This window comes from Enhydra lutris, unplaced genomic scaffold (assembly GCF_002288905.1).
Source record: "Enhydra lutris kenyoni isolate GAN:26980312 unplaced genomic scaffold, ASM228890v2 scaffoldscaffold16, whole genome shotgun sequence".
NCBI classification, from domain to species: domain Eukaryota; kingdom Metazoa; phylum Chordata; class Mammalia; order Carnivora; family Mustelidae; genus Enhydra; species Enhydra lutris.
In genome coordinates, this window is record NW_019154100.1 from 33,024,239 (window position 1) to 33,047,713 (window position 23,475).

Here is a 23,475-nt window from a genome sequence, read left to right on the forward strand (position 1 = left end):
GACTGTTTCAGAGAGTTCATGAGTTTTAAAAAGATTTTTATCATAATACAGAGACATCATTTGCCTTTTTTTCTATGTTCACATTTACACTGATGCTAGGTAAAAATGTTAGAGCCTTAGTGTGGATCAAGGCAATGGCAGCAAAGTGGTCATTGTATTGGTCACCATCATATACTCTTAGTTAAAAAAATTTTTAAAGCCATTTTTACCCTTGAATGCACATCATTTTAACATTGGAAGTGTGCAAAAAAAATACTGCTGAATATTGAAATATAGTTGATATCTCTAAAAGAAAAACACTTATGTGTCTATTTGAGTTGTGAGCTGAGCCAGACTTTTTTTTTTTTTTTTTCACGGAATTCTTTTCTTTTTATTTGAAAGAATGACTGACAGGCAAATTATTCAGACTTTAGCATTTGGCAGACTTTTTCTCAAAAATTCTTAAAAAATGAGTATGTCACTTTAAAGAAAATAAGTGGCAGTCTAGTGATAGATCATCAGTGATAAAAATTTGAACTTTCATGTGAAAATTAGAATTTTGGGAAACTTGTGTTTACCACTGTGTGCCTGACATATTTCTCATACTTGAAGACTTCTATGAAGAGATAAAAGATGACATTAATAAATGTAATTTCTTTTTGATATTTGATAATGAAATATACCAACATTAGAGAGATCTGCTTAAATTGGTATTTTCCAAATGACCATAAATAGCATTACAAAAATCATGCATGGGGAAAATTTCCACTTAGAGTACAAGATATGGTTTTGAATTTCATATCACAACCAACCTTTAAGATTGTTAAATTTTGGTACAGTATCAAAGAAGAATATCCACAATGATATGAAATGGCTCCGAAAATCTTCCATTTTTCAACTACAAATCTGTATAAGGCTGGATTTTCTTTATACTGCAGCTAAAATCACATATTGCAATAAATTGAAATAAAAAAGTAGGAAAATTCAGTTATCTTCTCTTAAGCCAGGGCTTAGAGAGATTTGAAAAAAGATAAAACAGCATCAGTATTCTCACTGACTTTTTTGGTTTGTATTGTGTTTCTCTGGATGGCATAGATATTTTCATAAAAATGTGTTGTCTTTGTTAATATAATGGATTTTTGTCCTTTAAAAATGAACAAGTTTGTAAAATTTCTCAGTTTTAATTCCTGATACCGTAAATATTGATAGACATAACCCATGTAAACAAAAACTCTTTGATAAGTTCAGTACTTTTTAAGACTATAAGAAGATCCTGAGATCCAAACTTTGAAAACCACTGTTGTTTAAGTAGGGCTTTCCACATATAGCCCGGATTGGGAATCCATGTCTAGTTTACTATAAAGCAAATCATGTTTTTCCTATTCCCCAGTTTTCAGCATTACCTTGTCCTTTGGTTCCTGTGTATCTGTCCAGAAATGCCCATAAGATACCATTGCTGGCCTCTAATCTAGAGGCTCCCAGATATTCACATTGTCTACCTGGGAGGAAGCACCAGCCATGGGCTCCACCTCCCTGAAGGATAAGAGAAGAACCCGTGTGCAGTTATGGACCCATTTACATTCTCTTTCACATCTGGCTAACTCCTTTTTACAGAAAAATGGATATCCGGCTAGGGCTATGGTGACTAGCCTGAGTGATTGTGTATGAGACTTAAGCTAAAGAGAATTAGAATTTAGAGGAGTGTTTATGAGTTCCTCATAAAGAATATCCTCAACATAGTGGAATATTAAATGAGCAATAAAATGTTAATTATAGAAAGATCATGAAAACTGTTTGCTAGGGCTTTGGTGGGGAAGGTAGATTGTATTGCGGTCTATCAAAAAAAGCTGTAATTATTTATTAAAAAAAGACATCGTGGTAGGCACTGAGGACACAACCCTTGACTGTGGATATAAAATTATACATGTATGTTGAGACAAAATTGAAGGTAATGGGTAAAAATGAAAATAATGGAGAACTGCTTCCAACCTCTCACATTAATTAATTAATCTATTTATTTATTTTGAGAGCGAGCGTGCACGCACATGTATGTGAGAGCCAGGGGTGGGAGGGGCAATGGGAGAAGGAGAGAGAAAACTTTAAGCAGGCTCCATGTTCATGTGGAGCCCTACTTGGGGCTTGATCTCACAAGTAGATGATCCTCAGGCTGGGGATCATGACCTGAGCTGAAATCAAGAGTTGGATGCTTAAGGGACTGAGCCATCCAGGTGCCCCCAAACCTCTCACATTTAAAAAAATAATGTTTTGTTGATATTTTTAAAATATCAGTATCAGGAAATTAAGGGACTAGAGATTGATTTTAATGCTATTTTGATCCTTGCCTCTTTAAAACACTGGGAGAGGCACTGATCTTTTTGACTGCTCCCAGCCCGCTGTCCTTGCCAGATCCGTAAATCTCCTGCCTTGTTTTACTCAGTTTATACAGCTCCTTGACCTCACCTAGCCAGGGCTGTCACAGCCTCACTTGTGGTCCCATGAGGTCACACCCAAAGGGAGCTATAGAGGTAAACAAGCCTTTCCTCTGAATGTTTGTTTCTTCCATTACCACCTACTGAGGAATCTATCAGGGTTCTATTTGTTTACAATGTGTCACTTCTTTAGGGCCACCCAGAGACAGATATTGAGGGGCAAGTTTGCTAAGGGAGAAAAAAAAAAGAACCCTGAAGAAAGACACGGTTGAAATATTCCTTAGCATATCCTACAAATACCCCTTTTAAAGCCATGGAAACCACAGATCCCACATCATCTGCCTGGGGAATTTGTAACCAGCTATATTTTCAGAGGATGTGGGAGGTAGAGTTTTCATATTATGGTATTTATAAATATTCCAGAAATGCCACATATTGGTAGGGTGACCTGGTTTATGGAATTGGAAAAAGGCCATGTTGAAGTCAAGAATTCTTTTCTTCTATAGTAAAATGTGTAAAAAAGTTCTGAAAAAAAAATCAAGATAATCCTGAAAAAAATGAACAGGAATCCTGAGATAACTTGTATTGACAGTATCCCTCAAAGAAACTAACCATTGTTAAAGTGGTTTTAGGAATCTGTAAAATTATAATCTTAAATTGAATTTGAGGAGCATATCATTTAGTGTAGCACTTATGGGGTAGGAAGGCTTTGGGAATAAAATTGTTTGCTCAGTGAAGGAATATTGATTGCTCAATATAAGGACTTATTTAACCAAAAATTGTTGCCGAGAAATTTGCCTCAAAGAGGAAAGACCCTATCATTGTAGATACTTAGGACAGATGTGCAGTAGTAAATTGAAGTTGACTAGCCTTTTCCAAATTGTGTTCCATATTATATTGTACCAGAATATGCTCCTATGCCATGACAAAAGGGTTCTATGGTCCAATAAGTTTGAGAAACACCATACCTATAATCTCCCTGTTGGATATCCATATACATTAAAGGATAAGTCTTACAATAAAGAAAGCGATTTAACTTTGTTTTACACAACCTTACTCATTTCTTTGTAGGAGTCATGTAATGGAAACCCTAGTGACTTCTTATAAAACAGGATTCCACAAAGTACTTGTTTAGGAAATGCTGTAGGAGATAACTGAGTATAAATTACCTTGATATTTTTGAGGGAAACATTTGGCCAATCCAGACAATTCTTCTGGTGCTCCGAAAGAACACTGAGGTAAATGTTGGCATACATTGTTAAGGACTCATCATTGTCTTTCACATCTGACTGATTCCTTCCTATGGGAAAGTGGACATCCAGCTGGGGCTGTGACAATTTGCCTGATGGATTCTGGGTGCTAAAAGTCACAGCCATCTATTTTATTCTTCCTACTAGACCTTAGATGGACTGTGGCTATGGTGCCTATCAGTGCTGGTTTTTACAGAACGAGCATTAAAAAGATGGTTATATATTGACTTCCTGGATCTGTGGGGTTGCCTCACTTATTCATAGGCCACACCAGCCCATTTGTGGCCCTAGAGCAGGGAAGGGCGCCAGCATGTATTACATTCTATAGTGAGATGAAATGATTATCCCCACCAACCCCCAAACATACCCCTCCTTAGGAAAACAAACATTTGCAAGTTTATTTTATAAAATCGGTGTAGAACTTAGATAAATATATTGTGACAGCAGCTGTCATACTGCATGTATCAAGAAAGTGCTTTGAAACTTTATGCAAATACACGGGCAATGTATATACTACTGTATACCCCAAAGACTACTCCATGTGTTCCTTGTGCCAAGGAAAACACGAATGTTCTCCAACTAATTCAGAGGAAAAGTCACCACAACCCTGTACATTTCACAGCCCTGTTCCTTGGCCACTGAAACGTACTTTGAATGGCTGATCCTAGAGAGAGCAGGGTGGAGGTGAGGGGCGTGAAGGTGCACTTTTGTCAGGGACTTTTGTAGCTTAACTGCTGGGTTGGGCACTTGAAGCATGTTCCCTCCTAAGATTTTCACAGTAGCTTCGTGGGAAAAATAGCATTGTTTGGTAATAAAAGAACCAAGACTCAGATTAAATAAATTGCCCATGGTCACTCATTTATTAATTTATGGAGCTGGCTGGGATTCAAAATTGATTTGACTTTAAATATTTGTTAGAGAGAACATTTAATGAACACTTACTATGCACCAGGCCCTGAACTAAAAGCGTTTCTTCCATCATCTTATTCTTTGCATGAACTCTGTGACACTGAGTGCTGTTGTTTTCCTAATTTACAGATGAAGAAATTGAAATTTAGGGAAGTTAAGTAACTTCGGTGCAAAGTAATAAACTGGAGTCGGAGGGAGCCCTTAACGCCAGGGGTTCGTTCCTTTGAGTCATGTGGTTTCCCAGTTTTCTTTCTTGATTTAGGATCTGGAAACTTTCCTGGTTTGTACTGAGCTCAAGGCACAGATCTTCTCATGTCTTCATGGACTAGGATTTCATAAACATTTAAAAAAGTCATTTTCCCTTGATTCTCGATTCATCACCCAGTATCTGGAGTTTAGTATCATTGCCACATTAATGGATGTTGTTATTTCTGTATCTCTAATTGAACCTACTTGGAGTTTTGAGCATACTTCAATGCATATACCTTATGTATAAATATTAGGTGAAAGAAATGGCCTCTTTACAAAGATTTTCAGTCTTTTGCTCACAACATTGGGATACATGTCTAACTAACTGAGAGTTTCTTCCTCCATTCCCTTGTACCCTTTAGAATTGGGAATATTTGAGAATAGAATCATTTAAAATTTTTACTATGAACAGTTTTGGTGCTCACACTGCTCCTTTTATTTCCACGTTTTGAGAACTCTTCTGCTTTTTAAAGTCAAACCCTTGAGAGCCTTTGAGAACTATGGATTTTGAATCCCAATCTTGTGGTTGCTCAAGTTCCCCACGATTGTATGTTTTATTACTGTTGTCATGACAGCAGTCCTTTTCCAGACACCACTGATCCTAGGGAAATGTGCCACTTGTGATTGCAAAGTTAGAGTCTGCTTGGGAGGGTTTGCAAAAGAGGGAACAAGAATCGAGCCTAAAGGCCATCTCAGGCCAGATCAGTTAAACAGCTCAAGAGATCATACTCTCTGTCCTAGACAACTGGAAACACTTTCCTAGAACAAAAACACAAAATACTCTTTGTGCATGAATGTTCACAGAGTGAGTTTTTAATAAAATATATATATAACATAAGTGTAAGTATATTTTCCACCTTAGCAATTTTTGGAGGGAGATGGAAACGTTTGGTTTTGGAATCTCATCCACAGAGTCCCTGAACAGACCTTATCAGATAGCTACTTAGCACAAATCAAAATTTTACATCCTGTCTAAAACTAAAGAAGAATACTTCACTTCAAGGGCAATATCCATAGTCTACACACTTTTGAATATGACAGACATTGTTTTGATCACAAATATATTCAACCAGTCAGAACTAGCAATGTTTGAGCTACTTTTTTCTATCAGTTCCACGAACTTGTTAACCAAACTGTAGTCCTGGTGGATGAGGCTTTTTATAAATAACATTGATCAATTTAAAATGTGATTTCCTGGATTTCTTGGTCAAAAAAGGGCTGGATATTCTGCCTTCAGTATATAGGCTTTCACTCAATCTGCCTGTATTCAGGACATTGCCATCATCTTCCAGTTGGCCTGGTATAATAAAATGTAGATATTTCTGAACTACTGTCTCCCTGAGTCCTAGACATCCCCCCCCCACCCGAGTTTTCCCTTCAACACTGGTCTTTGGAGAGAACTATGGGGCAGGTTCTCAGTGGCTCTGTTTGGTCCACTTACCACTGAAGTCCTGACAGCTATTTTAAGTGGGTTGGCTTTCATTTGATTTCTAATTAAAGGTGGCCTTCCACTCTCCCTCTTTTAGCTTCTTAGGAGAGTTCCAAGGAGACTATCCTTGCTTTCCATTGAAGCATTTAGGAAAGTTCTGACAAGCACTTGAACATCTGTCCTAGTTATGGTCTAAAGACCCAGTCCTGAACCCAGTCCTATCTGTATCATTTTCTGAAATAAGGTACTAATTGTGTTATTCAGGTAGAACTTTTTCCCATTCCTCTCAATAAAATTAAGGATTTGACCTGTCCAGTCCTGGTTCTCCATCATTCTTGGGGAAAAAAAAGGTCTGTGGTTGCTAAGTGTGTTGTCACAGTTATAGAGCTGAACATAACCAGGCAAGCTTTCCAACCAGCTGCTGCCTCACTGAGGCATCTTCCCCCTTCTGGCCTCTTGACTGCATGATCTGGCCAAGATCACAAGACAGTGCCTCTGAATCTGGTCTGATAGTATTCCAGGAGAAGCTTGATTTAATATAACTCATTGTTTCTATAAGAGGCGAGGCACTTTTTTTTTCTACCTGACCAATGTATGAATTCATTTGTCAGAAAATATAATATAGCCATGCCTTGTCTCTTAGATGGCTGTTTCATACTGTCCAGGGTTGGACAGTGATGGCTAGTCCTCCTAGCAGGTCAGAGTTCATGACAGAGGAAATATTTTCCTGGACTGGGTAGGAGTCCATCTTCTGCTTCGTCTGTGCCATTGTTTCCTCTGTTTGGCCCCACCACCATTTCATGGGCACCTGGCTTTTCAGCCTAGCATGGCTGCTACTTCCACCCTCTTTGATAGCACATTTCTGCTAATGTCCCAGAAGCCTCTGGTGATAAAGCAGTGTGGAGGGGAAGTGGGAAGGACCAATATTAATTTCTCTTTTGTGTGGTTTACTCAATCACAGGAATCCCGTATCAGAGGGGCCTGTACTTGAATATATCACAGAGGTTCCAATGACACAGTTCTTTTAGGCTTTACTTTCCACGACTTTCTCCTGTAGGAGCAAAATGGGCATCCATGACACAACTTGGGGTGACTCGAGTGACAGATGCCAAGTCCATAATGCCTTCCTTCCATAATTAGGCTCAGGAACTGCTGGTTATGTTGTGCTATGTCTCTTCCTCCCTGAGGATGGATTTTTTTTTCTCAGGAGAAGCTAAACAGGTGAACCTCTGCCTTTCACTGGACTTGCCCAGACATGTCTGAATGTTAGCTTTGGCTCAAACTGGGACCCTCCCCCCACCCCTTCCACAGCTGTTTCCAACAGCCTGTACACTTCTTTTCCTTTGATCATCTTTGGCCTAGATTATGATCATCCCAAGAGCTTGCCAAGATTGGGTTGCAGCCTGTTTGTCTCAGAACACAAACTTTGAATTGGTTGACAAGACCAATGCCCAGGGGCACCACTAGTTTGAAAGAATGGTGCCAGAAATCTCTAGTCTCCCTGGACAGGATCCCTTGATTGAGGTCAGGGTGTTTATAGGACTCCTTCATATTTTACTTACAACATTTAAGATTTGGTTAAAACTTTAGGAAATTGTCACTTGATACAAAATAGAGAACTGTGTAAAGGTAATGTATATTGAATGAAGATTTTGAAATTTCTCATTTAAAGACCATCGTGTCTAACATATAGACATTCAAATGTTTGATGAATGGGCAAACAAAAGCCAAAATGCTGTGACTAGCCAATGGCCATTCAGAAGTTAAAATGAAGTGAAAAACTTATTTTTCAGTAGTGTGTTCAGGCATACCAGATTTAGGAACTATCCCAAAGACTTGTAAAATTTAATTTTGTCAATACATTGCGGGGATCCAGATACACCTTACTTAGGACTAGTTCATTTGAAGACCACAGATAATTTTGTGCCTCAGGAACCTCAGAGGAACGCAAACATATGTGACTGACTTTCAGCTCTGGCTGACAACCAGCAAGTAGGTGTTTAAGTGAAAAACAAGCTCTTTTGATGGTACTGTGGCCTCACTGTAGGGGTAGCAGGACTGAGGCCTTTGTGGAGGATAAAGGAAATATTCACATGGCGTCTGCCCTCTTTGAACTCTCAGCCAAGTTTGGGGCAAGTGATAAACGCAAATGAAACCCCGTGAAAACAAAATGGAACCATGTACAAAGCAGGTAGTGTACATCAGTTGTTTTGGTAGCTGAAAGGTTTTGGAGAAATAGTTCATCAGTGATGCTTGGGTTTTTGTCTTTGGGGATCAGTATTGGTAGAGCCTTGCCTCCTTCAAAGGCCTTCCTGGGGCCTCTTCCTCAGCTCATCTCCAGCTTTGCTGCACTGGAGACAACCTGAGGAAAATGAAAAACGTCCTTTCTCCTCCACAGTGGTGTTATTTCCTTCCTTTCAGGAATGGCTCATAACTTAGGGGAGGTGTGAGTTCTGAATGATTGTTCTTTTCATCTCCCTGGAAGTGGGCCAGACTGTAGATAAAGCGTTTGATGTGTCAGCAGTAGGCTTGTAACAGCTTTGACTACTTACATGATGATGAAAGGTTGAACTTTGATAAAAAATGGCAAGAAAAGGAAAAGGGCTCATTTTCATTCTTTTGCTTTGGGGGGGTGGTGGGTGGCAGTTGAGAAGTGTCCTACCGGGGTGGTCTGTGAGGTCTCTGGGAATCTGAAATAGTAGGAGGCAGTTCTCTCGTGGATTTCTTTACTTGTGTATTGATTGTTTGAGAGGGGGGGCACCCATGCTCACTGGCACGGCTGGGCCAGATTCTCAGGGCCTTATTGGTAAGCCCCTACCTCTCCACCCAGTGAACCCTGGAAAGGGGTATCGCAGTCCTCAGAGTGGATCTCTTAGGTTTCCAGCCATCCCTCAGCACCTGCTGGCAGACACCAAACAAGCCAGGCCTGGTGAATCTACTCTGACTCGTGGGTCTTTTCCCCCCACCCCCCGTTTCCCAGGGCATATGTCTGGAGGTCTCATCTGTGCATGCTCACATAGGGTGGTCTTACCTTCCCGCTTCTAAAATAGACAAAGAGTGCAGTGAAATATTTGTGAAAACCCAGAACCAGTTGGATTTGCCTCAAACTATATCCCGGTCTTATCAGCAATTTGGTGTGTCAGTCTTTGTGCCAAAGCGGGGCTTGGGGAGGAGGAAGAATTTCGAAATTTTCTTTTCCAAAGCAAAAACACAGAAAAGCAAAAACAGAAACAACCACCTGTCGTTCAGATGAGTGACCAGACAGCGTGAAGAGCAAGGACTCAAAGAGGAATACAGATGAGTTTTACCCTGAAATAGGAGGCGTAGGCAAACACAGTACAGAAACCTCCTTTTAAAATGGTATTAGTGGAACAATAGTAAACATACTTACATCACCTGTTTATTTAAGAATCTGATATTTATTTTACAAAATTCTGACCTCTGGCTCTGCATCTTTGTGCGCTCAAAGCCCAGCACTGTCTCCGTAGCCGGGTTGGGCCTGCTCATAATGCAGCCACTGGGACCTGGCACCATGTGCTGCCAGTGGGCTTAGGCCTCGCTGCCGTGCCATGCAAACCCAGGGGCGATGCCAGGACAGACATTCTTCTGTAAGTGTCTTTGAAGATGAGGGGCAGTGTAAAGCTCTGTGGAGTGGTCTGTCTGGCTACCAGAGGACCCTGAAGTCCCTCCTAGGGCTCGCCGGCACAGGCCAGAGGGTGACTAGCAGAGTCAAACTGCTTGGTGGGATCTTGAGTTTAGGGGAGCAGTACTCACCACCATGGCCAGCGTGCTGCTGCTGTAGAGGTCTCTTGGCCAAGACAGAAGCTTTCCCACTTGATGAACATCTAAGACCTTGCTCTGTGAGCTGTCCATTTGTGCAAATGAATCGCCTGTGGCAATAAAAGAGTGCATAAGATGTGAAATTCAGATTGTCTGGGTTGGATATCACCTTCTGAAAGTTACAATGAAATAACTAGAGAAGAGCGTAGGAAAAACAAAAGGTGGGTATGAACTTGTTTGGTTCAGCAACCATATAACTAGGATTTAAATAGAGATATTTAGCTATCTCTTTCTTTCTGATAAAGAAAAAAGGGGGGGGGATCTAGCTTTCTCAATGAGGGAGTGGCTGATAGAGTGGGTTATTGTAGTGTTCCGTGGTCCCCTAAGGCCTCAAATATTACGTCTGGGACTGCACAGGTGCAATTCAATGTCATTTCTTTAACAATCATTGTTGAAGGCATAATAATGGATTCCCTGGACCCCAAGATATCCATGTTCTAATCCCCCCAAAATGTGACTGTGGCCTCAAATGGCAAAATGGACTTTGTAGATGTGGTTAAGTTAAGGATTTTGATGTGAGATTATCCTGGATTATCTGGATAGGCCCTCTCACAAGAGGCCTTATAAATGGAGGCAGGAGGGTCCAAGTCAGGGAGAGATTATGAAGATGCTATGTTAATGCCTTTGACGATGAAGTAAGGAGGCTGAGAGCCAAGGAAGGCTGGCAGCCTCTGGGAGTTGGAACAGGGCGAGGAAACAGATTCCGTCCTCGAGTCTCCAGAGAGAACCCAGCCCTGCTGACATGTCGATTGAAGCCCATACTGACTTCTGACTCGTCCAGAACTATAAGATACTAAGTGTGTATTGTTTTAAGCCACTGAGTCTGTGTGGTAATTTATTATGGGAGCAATAGGAAACCAAAGCAATACTATGAACAACAATACAGTCGGGCTTAGAGGTATTCATTGATGGGAAACATAAAAGGAATTTGTTTTAGGCTTGATTCTTGAGACAAAGTATCGTGTCATTGTTCTTTGAGTAGGTATGAAAGACAAAATGTTTTTGTTTTTGTCAGTCCAGTGGGGCACTTCTCAGGGATGATGGCTCAAGATTTTTATCGGACAGAGTAGGTATTTTGGTCAAACTTTAATGACATGTTCTTGACTTTGTTTGTAGAGAATCAAAGTTGTGTTGTATTTTATCACTTGGAAACATAAGCCTATGGGTAGCATAATGTTCTTACAGTAGGAAGTTTCCAGAGTCCTCACAGATTGTGATGTCCCAGCCCAGACCCTTTGGAGAATTCCACCCCATCAACTTCAACCACAAGTCCATCCCTGCCTCCGTTCCTGCTGCTGTCTTCCCTCTCAGGCTGGAGTATAGTGGCCTCCAGCCACCAGCAAGCTGAAGTTAGGGTCTGGCTCATGTCTCAGGGAGAACTCCCCCAAATGAGAAATGTGCTCCATCATTCAGAATACACGTCTTGAGCACATGTGGTGAGCCATGACATGTGTTAGCTGCTGGAGGAGCTAACGAGAACAATAAGCCTCAAAACCTAGTTGCTGGAAGCTCATGTCAGCGAGGCATTTAGCAAAATGCAATGCCTTGGACAGTAGCATCTGAGTCATCTGGGAAAATTATTGAAAATGCAGGTTCCTAGGCTGTGGCATGAGAAAACACTGGCTTAGTACAGTGGTCTTTAACTGGGAGTAATTTTGTCCTCTAGGGACAGTAGGCAGTATCTAGAGACATTTCCATTTGTTATAAAAGGGGACAAAGTGTGCTACTGGCATCTAGTGGATAGAGGCCAGGAATGCTGTTAAATATTTTACAATGTACAGGATGACCCCCTAAAAGAGAGACTGCTCTGAATCAAAGCATTATTAATGCCAAATTTGGAAGAACCTGGTCTACTGGGTAACTCTCACAGACACACCAGTATATTATTATACCACCATGGAATTAGATATATATGTCAATATCGTGTGTGTGTACATGGGTGTACACAAGTCCATGTGTGTATGCATATCTATAAATAGCTTTCTCTCTAAGTAGGCTCATCACCCACTACAATTTGGGGTGTCCTCTCTCCCGTTGTCTACTCTACTCCTGCTCCCGCCATCAGACAGCTCACCCACTGGCTATCTTTGCTTTGATTTTCTATTCTGCACTGGCCAAGATCAAGGGAGGCCAAGTACCAAGACCTTTACCCCTGGAAGTAACTGTCATGTTCTGAAACTTTAGCAAAATAAATTTGCAGATCGAAGAGAGGCATGGCTGAGAACATCTTTTTTCTCTTGTGACCTTTTTGACCAATTTGCAGTTCAGAGTGGTTACTCTATCCACAAGTCAGCTTTGCACCACTGGCTGTTAATATAAGAATTATGGTGCACATATAAACTCTTGCCATTCAAGATATATTTCTCCCCTACACTAGCCCTGCCAAGTTTTCTGTCCCCTATTCTCACCTTCTTCTAGAATCAATGGAGAATTCCATTCCCTTCAAACAATTGAACACTGGAGGGAAAAATCCCTCTAGAATGTGGCTGAGTGTAGCTGATTGGTTCTAAATGGTTAGAAATGTACTCTTCAGCTCCCTGCTTCCTGTTGGGGAACCAGCCTGCATCCTGGTCAGGGGATGAGTGCTATGTCACATGTTACAGTATGGTTTCCAGCCCTCAGTTCTCAGTGGTCTTCAGTGGTGGGGGAAGAAGCCTGTATACACATGGCTGTGGTTTTTATCATCTTGCACTCATTACTATATTCAGGAAGATAGATTTTTATTATGCTGTAAGACTGTGGCTCTAGAGTAAACTTTGACACAAACCGATTGTGTTCTTGACTGAATCAGCTAAAACAAAAGTAAAGGGGCAGCCAATAGACTTGGGACAAGTTTCATGTCTTTCTTTCAAAAACAGCTACTGTCAGAGAAGCACTTGGATCTGCAGTTAGAAAAAACAACCACTTCTAAAGAACAAACTAAGGAAAAATGGTGGAAATCATAACTCACCAGTACTGTGGAAGTTCTTAGCATTCCTCTCCTTGTTGACCGCATGAGAATATAGTCATTAATCCTTGGGTATTTTAACCATATAGACATTTTCAAATGTTTAACAAAACATGGGGGGGGGGCCCTAGGAATCCTGCCAGCGTATGAGGTGAAGTTAAAACTTGCTTTTTGATATATCAGCACCAAGAAACATTTAGGTAGTACCTAACATGTATAAAACCCAAGGAGATACAAGGTAAGCAGAGGCAGACAGCCCTGAAACTCTACTGTCTCATCAGGATCCTGTAGTTCAAAGTGGTTTGAGAAATTCATTGAGATTCTAGGGATCTTCCTGTGTGGTGACTCTTCCTTTCATTAGAGAAATTTTTACTGAGATGTTCCCTCGAGTTTGTCACTCTCCTGAAGTATATTAGGCTGAGAGGACTGGTCCCTGCTATCGCTAAAGTCTGGTTTGGAGGCAAATCCAGTATCATCCTGCAGGGTTAAACTTCCATGTATATGTCAAAAATACAGGAATACATAAGAGAAAGAAAAAGATACAGGAAGATGGAGTGGGTCACTGGGAAAGGAAGGGGTCTAGAAGACTTCACATGTGAGATGAGGCTCAAAATAGACCTGGAACAAAGCAGGATGTTTATAGCGGTCGATGACGGGGAGAGAGGGAAAGAGGTACAGATAGAGATGGCAGGGGCTCCTGGGTGGCTCAGTGGATTAAAGCCTCTGCCTTCAGCTCGGGTCATGGTCTCAGGGTCCTGGGATCGAGCCCCGCATTGGGTTCTCTCTGCTCGGCGGGGAGCCTGCTTCCCCCTCTCTCTCTGCCTGCCTCTCTACTTGTGATCTCTCTCTGTCAAATAAATAAATAAAATCTTAAAAAAAAAAAAAAAGATGGCAGGCCGCAGATGTGCCTAGGGATAATAAAGAAGATACACTGGACCCCCCTCTCCAGGTTGGTATTGTGAGGAAAGGAGATGGGAGAGAAATTTATGGTTTATCTTGACGAAGTAGACTAACTGTGGTAATAAAGATCTAATGCATCTGAGTATTTTAACACAGTGAAATTTATTTCTTGCTCATATAATAGTTCATTGCAAGTGTTTAGTGGATTGACTTCCACATGGTGACACGGAAGTAGAAGCAGGCCCTTCCCATCTTGTATGATACCCCCTCTATTCCTCTAGTAGAGACAGAAAGGGAGAACGTGGAGCACTGAGATGAGAGATTTTTATGGGTCAAGCCTAGCAGCATGTTTTTTATTTCCATCCACTGCCTCTTGGTCAAAATATATTCATAAGGCCTAACCACGAGGGAGTCTGAGGAATGTAGTTTTGCTCTATGTCAGGAGAAGAAACCAATTTTACTGAGAACATAATTGCTTCTATAATGGACATTGAGCCTGAATTTTGTCCCAAATGCAGTCATAAATCATCCTTCACTTCAGCATGGGGACACGCTCCATGGTGACATAGGCTCCAGAAGGCAAGTGAATTTTGTGTTACATTCACCGCTGCCTCCTTAGCATATATAGGACTTAAATGCATGTTTGATGCAGTATTGAAATGACAGATGGGTGTTAGAAAGAGAAAGGAATCCTGGACATATTGAACTTTCCAGGATGGATTAGTGCAGGATTGCTGAGGCAGGGAAGCCGGTTAGCGAGATTGGGATAATCTGCAAGAGCCCAACTTAGTGTAGTTGCAGCAGGAATTAGTACATTTTTAGGAACAGAAACGTGCGCTTCTGCTATTTTAACTTCCCTGGTTTACGGTACAGCCACATCTCATAGTTTAACCAGATTCCCTGCTGAGTTGAAATCAGAGAAGCAGGTTGTGAGCTGAAAAGGGCTGGCACCTTCTTTGGAGGTATTAATTGGAATGCAGCCTCGGGACTGGGGCTGTGCCACAACACTGCAACCCAAACAAAATAAAACGTGACTAAACCAGCAAACCCAGATTGGAGTTCAAGTTACTTTAATGGGCTCTTGGGAAAGACAAACTGCAGTTGTTTTATATATGCAAAATCCGCTCTTTGACCTTAGGGCAAGGAAAATGACCAGTGCCACATACTCTCTTGGCAGCTTTCTGAAGCACTGGACAAGTTAACTCCTATGCAATTACGCGATCTTTTAAAATATTTTAATTTTAAAATATGCTTGAAAAATAGATGCTGCTCCAACAAGAACAGAGATTATCGATGAAAAGACTATGTTCTCTGTGCACTCACGAGAAGCCAGCACACAGGCAGCCTTGGGTGGCCTGAGGCTTCAGGATTTTAGGAAGTGGCTCGCAGATGAATTTTTTTGAAATTTAAAGTTAAAAGAAGCATTCTGTCCTCCCTCTAGACTGAGCTTTTCTGGTGTATGTAAACCTCAGACCCTGACCTAGACTCAGGTTATGTGCCTCCGAAGTCCGGTGAAAGGCCTAACTTAAGGCTTATGCAGAGTGGAGTGAGGAACGGCATACAGAACATCCAGGGATTCTTAGGAGATTTTTAATGATTCTTGCTGATCTGGAAATAATGTAAAAACAACAGAAGCGCTTTTTGTGGTATTTTTTTGCATGTTCTCTATTGGTTTGGGGACGAATCCAACATGAAAGTGGCTTAAAAATAATAAATATTTAAAAAGACATAACGTGCCCTACCCTTTTCATCCACTCATACCGAAAAATGAAGAGTAATAACAAAACTGGCAAGAAGAGGAAAGGAGAGCAGGAACAATGGATGGCGGCTGTGCGTGGGGACGGGCATGAATATGACCCAGACAGCTAACGTCTGGTGTTGGAGAAGGTGTGAGGAAAGGCTGCGGGGAATCTTTCCCTTCTCTGAGGCGTGAGTTCCTCATTTCCTGAGGCCTCTTGAGATATAAATTACTGGTTTCAGACAGCAAGTACCTGAGGGTCTACTAGTTTGTTTTCTAGTTCAAATCCCAGAGAAGCCAATCCATTGGAATTCCATTGGCCTAGTGATCTATTTACCAAATCTATTGATTTTTCTTAAATTTAATTATTCATAAATTTGGTAACAATTCATTTTGCACCAGAGAGTTTTCACATGAGCCTTACAAAGGTGTTGGATGTAAATTGACTGGAAAGTACTTTTTTTTTTCCCCCCCCCTTCCCCAGCTTTCTGAAGATTCAATTACAAGTTGCTGAGGCTGGAAAAACAGATGCCTCTGGTGAGGCATCAAGGAGGGGGAGGGGGCATGGCATCTTCGAGTTGTACAGAGGGGAGAGATGCTGACGGCCAGAGGCGGCGGGGGCATGCTGAGGTGAAGAAGGAAGGAAAGGGTGTCAGAGAGGAAGAAAGGGCAGAGAACAAGGGGCAGGGAAAAATTCAAAGGCTCTTGAACTTCTCCCTTAGGCAGTTGAGCCTTTGCCATTCATTCCAGTACCAGTCATCATTTGCCTTCTGCTTATGATAGAAACAGGTTTGGTTAGCTGAGTGAGTTCAGGGAAATGGTTCTCCTGAATATTGGCTTTCAGCGTATCCATTTTCGGCAGCCTGGCTGCTTCCTTAAATCCAAGGCTCATTGAGTCATGCTAGCAACACCTTTAAGCAGTGGCAGGAAGGGAAGTATTCTTAGAGGAAGATGTCTGCAGAACCTACAGAAAGATGGGGGTCTGAAAGAGGAGGAAAAGTCTCCGTAGAATCCAGAGGGCTCCTTTGCTTGCTTGGGGCTGGAAAGAGAGGCCAACTTGTCCTGGTTTGACCAAGACTTCCCCATTTTAGTACTGAGAGCCTCCAGTCTCAGGCAAACTGAGATGATTGGCTAGTCCTAAGAGGGAAAAAGAGAAATAAAGGTGATACTGGGTGGGGAGAGGTAATGCTGTAATAGACTTTTCAGGGGCAGTCTTTTGGAGGGTGTAGTTCGTGTGGCTTACAGGGAGGGTAAATGGAGAGTTGGGAGAAATTACACAGATGTGAGCAGTCACCGCAGGGACCTAATACCAGGGAAGGCCCTAGGTTTGTTCCAGACGTCTTGATTATATGATATATATGCACTTACTTTGCTAAATGTGCTTTTTTTTTTTCTCTCTCTCTCTTTTCTTCAGGGAGGCAGGACACAGTGCGTGAGAGAAGTATGTCCCATTCTCTCCTGTCCTCAGCACCTTAGCCACACTCCCCCAGGACAGTGCTGCCCCAAATGTTTGGGTGAGTGACTGTTTTCAGGTCAAAGAACAATGTAATTCATTCTTGGGAGTTTCTGTTGAGAGTCTTCATTCACATTGTTATGTTGGGGGTCTCAGGTTGTCCTAGTTCATGACTTATTAGGAATACTTGCTTCCTCTGATTATAGGAGTTTATCTCTTTTCTGAGGTCTCTACAGGGCTCTTTCTTTCATTTCTTTTCTTTTTTTTTTTTTTTTTAAGATTTTATTTATTTATTTGACATAGAGAGAACACAAGTAGGAGGAGCAGTAGGCAGTGGGAAAGGGAGAAGCAGGGAGCCCAATGCGGGGCTCGATCCCAGGACCCTGAAATCATGACCAGAGCTGAAGACAGATGCTTAACTGACTGAGCCACCCAAGCACCCCATCTACAAGGGTTTTTTTCTCTCTTGTCTTCCCCTGTAGCCGTAAACCTGGTTTACCAGACAACCTGGGGTAATAGTTCTTGACAGAGAGAGCAGTATTGAAGAAACTGTCTTTCACTGGACATGTGAGGATCAGTAGAAATGACTAGTATTTTAAAGGCAGATGAAGTTAACACATGGAGGAATATAGACCAGTATTACTTTTAGAGGCAAAAACATGCAAGAGGATAACATCAAAAGCAAGATGTTTGGGAAGAACAATGAAAAATTGCCAACAAAAAAGGAAGATTAGCTGTTTCTTTTTGAGCATTTACTATGTCCTAGGCACCATGCAAAACACTTTATACGCTTTTTCTAATTAAATTTTCTCAGGAAACTCTACTGTATAGGTGTTAAATATATCATTCTGATATGTAATATAGGTGCTATGATTAGTATACTTGCTGGAGATTCTACCTCTAGTAGAATCTAGATACTACCTCTAGTAGAATCTAGAAGGTGGCACAGCTAGGGAGTTATGGAGTTGGTACCTGAGCATGAGTCCCTGTGATTCCTAAGCCTGTGCTTTAACCTGCTGCTGCTCAGCCTCCCTGGTGATGTGAAGAGTGGCACACACATCGCTAAGTGAAGAGAGACAGCCTGCGATGGAGAGTCTCTAGGGCAAGAGATCCTTTGGCGCTTGTTTATAATCTATACATCAGCTTCTTACATGTGATCTTCAAGCTTTTGAGTTAGTCAAGGTCAGACTAATATTCAAATATACGTGGCTTGACCCAGCGTATGAATCCAATAGAACATCTCCCACTGGAATCCCCCAGCAACCCCACTTACATCTCCAGGGATCCCTGAGGATGCTAACACATTTCCTGGGTACCACTGGCTTGTGTCTCTGTTCCTGCTGTTTGTCTCTTTATTTTCTTCCTTCTCCTCCTCCTCCTCAGATAATAACCTCTCCTCCTTTACCTCTGCTTCTTCTTCTTCTTCTTCTTCCCCTTTCCCTTCCTCCCACCTCCTCCTCCTTCTTTTTCTTCTTCTCCTCCTCCTCTTTCTCCTCCTCCTTTAACATCATTTTGTGCTGCCAGGGACACTCACTCTCCAGTCTTTTCACATTCTGTGGTGCTATTGAATCAAGGTTCTTGTAGGAGATTTTATTGAAGGCTTGCGGTCGACGAGGAGGGTGATTAAAGAGGAGGACAGTGAACAACATGAAATGGAACCTTAAACTCCCTTTATGCATAAAAGGTCTTAACTATTTTGCCTTTAGGAGAGCGCCACTGTTTGTCTTTTATTTGGGCTTTAGTCTCTTATTCAGTTATTGTCCACACCTTTTTTTGATTTCTCCCTTCTTTCTGTCATAGTTTGATTTTCTCAATTCCGGAACATCCTGTTGATGGATGTTTTTCATTCCCAGCTTATCACAGCCATAGCCTGAGTCTGTTTTTCTGCAACCAAGTTGTCAAATAGAGATATCTTGTTAAATGAAGGCAGTTTTCTCTTCTTCGAGGGATTCTTCTGCCAAATCTTCATCTAATAATGTGTACCTTCCCGCCACATGTATACACGCATGCACGCACAAACACACACACATGCACACACACATGCATGCACGCACATAATCCTTTTTAAGTAACTATGAAATGATTAAAAGAACAAAGGAGAATTGTTTAGACATGCCTGATTAAAGACATTTCCACTGAGATATGTGCTTCCTGGGTTGCCAGTGTGTGCTTGTACCCCTGGCATGGAGTAGTGAACTCACTGTGGTTGAAATCATCATGCCTTTAGTCATGGTGGACACAGCATTCCATCTAAGCAGGAAAGTCCTCACAGAGGAGTTGGCATTTGGGGTCTGACAATGAAGATAAGTAGGTTTCATTAATGCTTTGAAGCCTATACCATGGATGTGCTGAGTCAGCTCAGAAACTTCTCATATGAGCAATGGCTGTTGTATTGAATGCAGATTTTTTTTGTCCACTTGTGGTCATAAGACAGACTACAAAAGGAACGGCAAGTCTTAGGAAACTTGAAAAATCATAATTCTCCCAAATGAGACCTTTTTTGACTGACCTAAATCCCAGTGGAATAATGCAGAAATGGCTTAAATTAGGCTGTATATGGAGTCTCTGAACCACTCTTTTGAATGTTTGTTCTTATTATGGGCTATGATGACTTTGAGATTATGGTAAGATTTTGTGTTCCTTGGGGGTAAAAAGAAACATACCCAAACAACAAAAGACAGAAAAGAAGAAAAGGAAACATTAGGATACTTTCTAGATCCTGAAATCTTAGACTAATTAGATTTTTGGCTGGTTGGACACCAATTTGCTGTTAAATATTCCTTTGACCAGGATTCATTTATAACACATACTCCTGCCTTTTGCACTGCAACCTTCTCTTCCTCTCTTTCTCATTTTCAAGGAAGAGACCCAGGAGAGGTTTGTATACACTGAGCACTCAGTGCACCTCAGAGTGACACGGCCTAGGATCATAGTGGAATTACACTATTGCTAATAATGATAATACCCATCACCTGCCACTTATGGGGGTGCTTAATGAATGCTAGGCTCTGCGATTACAGCTTCATATCAGTGTTTTTAGGTAAAAATTATATTTTTATTGGGTGATAATCTCGGTAATTGTTCACATTTGTTCAGGGGGATAAACTTCTTGCAGGTTCTTTTTGTTCAGTGATCTACTGATGCATCAGTCCACCAACCCATCCATCCATTTGTTCACCATTCATTCTTTCAGCCATGCCACAGTACTGAGTACTATAAATGTAGTAAAAGCAACAAGCTGTGGGAACACGGGAAGGGGCCGCTCATTCTGAGGTAAAAGGACCTCTGAGGAGGTCATTTGGAGCTCAGCCATGAAGAAGATGTCTTTTGATTGGTGGAGAAAGAAGCTTGACTATATTTATATATTTAGATCCTGCCTCTTTTAAAATACATGAAGCACATGTAGACAAAAGATAGGAAAAAGGATGGGATGCCTGGGTGGCTCAGGGGGTTAAGCCTCTGCCTTTGGCTCCAGTCATGATCTCAGGGTCCTGGGATCAGGCCCTGCATTGGGCTCTCTGCTCAGCGGGGACCCTGATTTCTCTCCCTGCCTGCCTCTCTGCCTGCTTGTGATCTCTGTCTGTCAAATAAATAAATAAAATCTTTAAAAGAAGAAAAGATAGGAAAAACGCAAACCAGGTTATCACATTTATAAAAATTGCAGAATTGAAACAGCACTAGTTTTAACTCTTGAAGGATAGAAAAATATCTCTGATAGATTAATATAGAGGACAGTGTTTACAACAGGGAAAAATGCATCACCTTCATTTTTATAGTAAATACAAAAAAGAATAAAGATATGGCTAGGGATGTTGCTTATACTAGAATATCCTAAAACCAAGGTGTTCTGCAACAGGAGTGATTTTAATGGGGAGGGTGGCCGGCACACAGATTCCTGATGCTTCAGGGCCTAGAGAAAGGCTGAATTTCGTATTTTGCAAGTAATCCTCAAATTTAGTCTGTAAGTTCTCACAAGCTTCAAGAAACTCAGGCCCTGGGTGTACACATAAGAATACCCATCTTAGTTGGGTTATTAATACTTGATAAGTGTAAAAATATAGTCCTTTAGCTAAATTTTATCTAACCACGAGAAAGCGTTTTTGGTTATATACACTAGTATCAGAATTGTAGGTAGAGAGGGTCCTGTATTATTTTGAGGAGGCGTTATTGGTGTCATTTTACAAGTGACCAAGGATCATTCATTAGTGAGTTAGCCCAAACATCTGAGTGACATGAATTTAGAATAATGCATTTTGGTGGTGATGGTGGTTGTTTTGTTTTTAATAGCTAAAGGGCAAGAGAGGGAAAGAGAGGAGTTTTGCTCAATGTCAGCTATGAGTCAGTGGCTAGGACCGTGAGCTCCATGAGGGCAGGTCAGCTTAGACCTGATCATCTTGGTTCGCTATGCTGGTAATAAAGATTTATTGAACTTAACAAGATTCAGCGTGGAATCCAACTCTCTATAACTCTCTATAACTCTCTATATTACTGACTCCAGAGGATTCCCTGGGAACATCTGACCCAGGACTGTTTTTTTTTTTTTTTTTTTTAAAGATTTATTTATTTATTTATTTGTCAGAGAGAGAGAGAGGGAGAGAGAGCAAGCACAGGCAGACAGAATGGCAGGCAGAGGCAGAGGGAGAAGCAGGCTCCCTGACGAGCAAGGAGTCCGATGTGGGACTCGATCCCAGGACGCTGGGATCATGACCTGAGCCGAAGGCAGCTGCTTAACCAACTGAGCCACCCAGGCGTCCCCCCAGGACTGTTTTTGTGCACCAGATTTACCTGGTCTTGTGAGAATGTTTAACAGCCCCGTGATAGAAGTTTTGATGCCGAAGTGGGACTTCCTGGCTTCTGTCTTGCTTACACCATGCTGTTGCTTCCTTCCAGGTCAGAGGAAAGTGTTTGACCTCCCATTTGGAAGCTGCCTCTTTCGCAGTGACGTTTATGATAACGGATCTTCATTTCTCTATGATAACTGCACTGCGTGCACCTGCCAGGTAAGGTGGTTCTGAGGGGCTGTGGTCCAGCCATGGTTACAGTTGGGGTTTTAGTGTGAACATTATAGCCAAACATGATAATATGTTACTTACTGGAAGGAGGCATTATCAATGCCATTTTACTAGTTGAACTCATACTCAAGGTCGCAAGGAAGTTCGAGCATAGTATCAAAATTACAATTCACTGTTATCTTCCCAGGACCTACAAGTTAGCTTCCGGAGGTGAGAACTAAATCTCAGGGGGCAATCCTGAGGTACTTTCTAAAATCAGACACATAAATGTGGCAGTGTTCTCTGGCTCTAACTATCCAAGATAATTCTCTGACACACCTCACAGTAAAAATGACTTTAATCACATTGAGGAGGAAAGAAAGGCATGGATTTACAGTTCTTCACAAAGATAAACCTGATAGTTTAGGAAGAGAGTATTGATGCATTGTTCATCATACCATATCTTATTTGAGGCATTGCTTATTTTTCCTCCAAAGGCAACAGAGGTCTAATGACTGGTAAAGAAGGAATTCCACAACCCCAGAATTTTAAAGGGATACACATTACACATTCATTGACTGTGCTTATGTAGTGATTTATTTTTAAAACCAAGAAGAGAATCATTCTAATGGGAGATACTAGGATCATTCATTAGTGAGTTAACCCAAACATCTGAGTGACATGAATTTAGAATAATGCATTTTGGTGGTGATGGTGGTTGTTTTGTTTTTAATAGCTAAAGGGCTAGAGAGGGAAAGAGAGGAGTTTTGCTCAATGTCAGCTATGAGTCAGTGGCTAGGATTAGAGTTCAGAAGTTCCTGATTACTTGAGGGATGCTTCGGTAAGTAGCATGCACTACTTCCGGGGGAGGGGAGGTGGCTCGACAGGGGCTGAACTGTCTGTTCCCTGGCACTGAACACTGAGTATTTCCTAAGCCTGAGAATACTTTCCTCAGGCTCCTTCCTCTCGTCCGCGGTTTGCACTATCCTATGCTAAGCATATAGCCATTCCTTCTGTTTGCTTTGGCCTTCATCCTCCAAGCTTTTCTTCCTCTCCAAGAGTTTCACAGGTTAGAGCTTCCTCTTGAGGGCACTGAACCTTCGATGAAACACATCACATCCCCAGTTCTCTTAATTGCAGGAAAGCGGACTGACAACCCGTAATGCTTTCAGTGCTTTAGGTCTCATAGATTCTTTAAGAGAGGATTAGGCAATACACCCCAGTGCTCAAAAAAGTATAATGAGTATTGTTTCCTCAAGAGGTTGTCTTTTGTCAGAGTATGCATTCACAGTTGTCTTTGGGAAATTGGATGCTTGAAGAATCAGGCTACAGTCATTTTGGAGAATCAGTGTTATTTTCTA

The 23,475-nt window shown here is 41.5% G+C and overlaps 1 protein-coding gene across 1 annotated transcript in view; it reads left to right on the plus strand.

The window, feature by feature from the left end:
* Positions 1-23,475, plus strand: part of LOC111147356 (BMP binding endothelial regulator) — a 252,678-nt gene that overhangs the window by 115,734 nt on the left and 113,469 nt on the right. The window contains exons 7-8 of the mRNA XM_022503357.1: positions 17,085-17,184; positions 22,014-22,123. Of these exons, the coding sequence (XP_022359065.1) occupies positions 17,085-17,184; positions 22,014-22,123 (210 nt within the window). The remainder of the gene's footprint in view (positions 1-17,084; positions 17,185-22,013; positions 22,124-23,475) is intronic.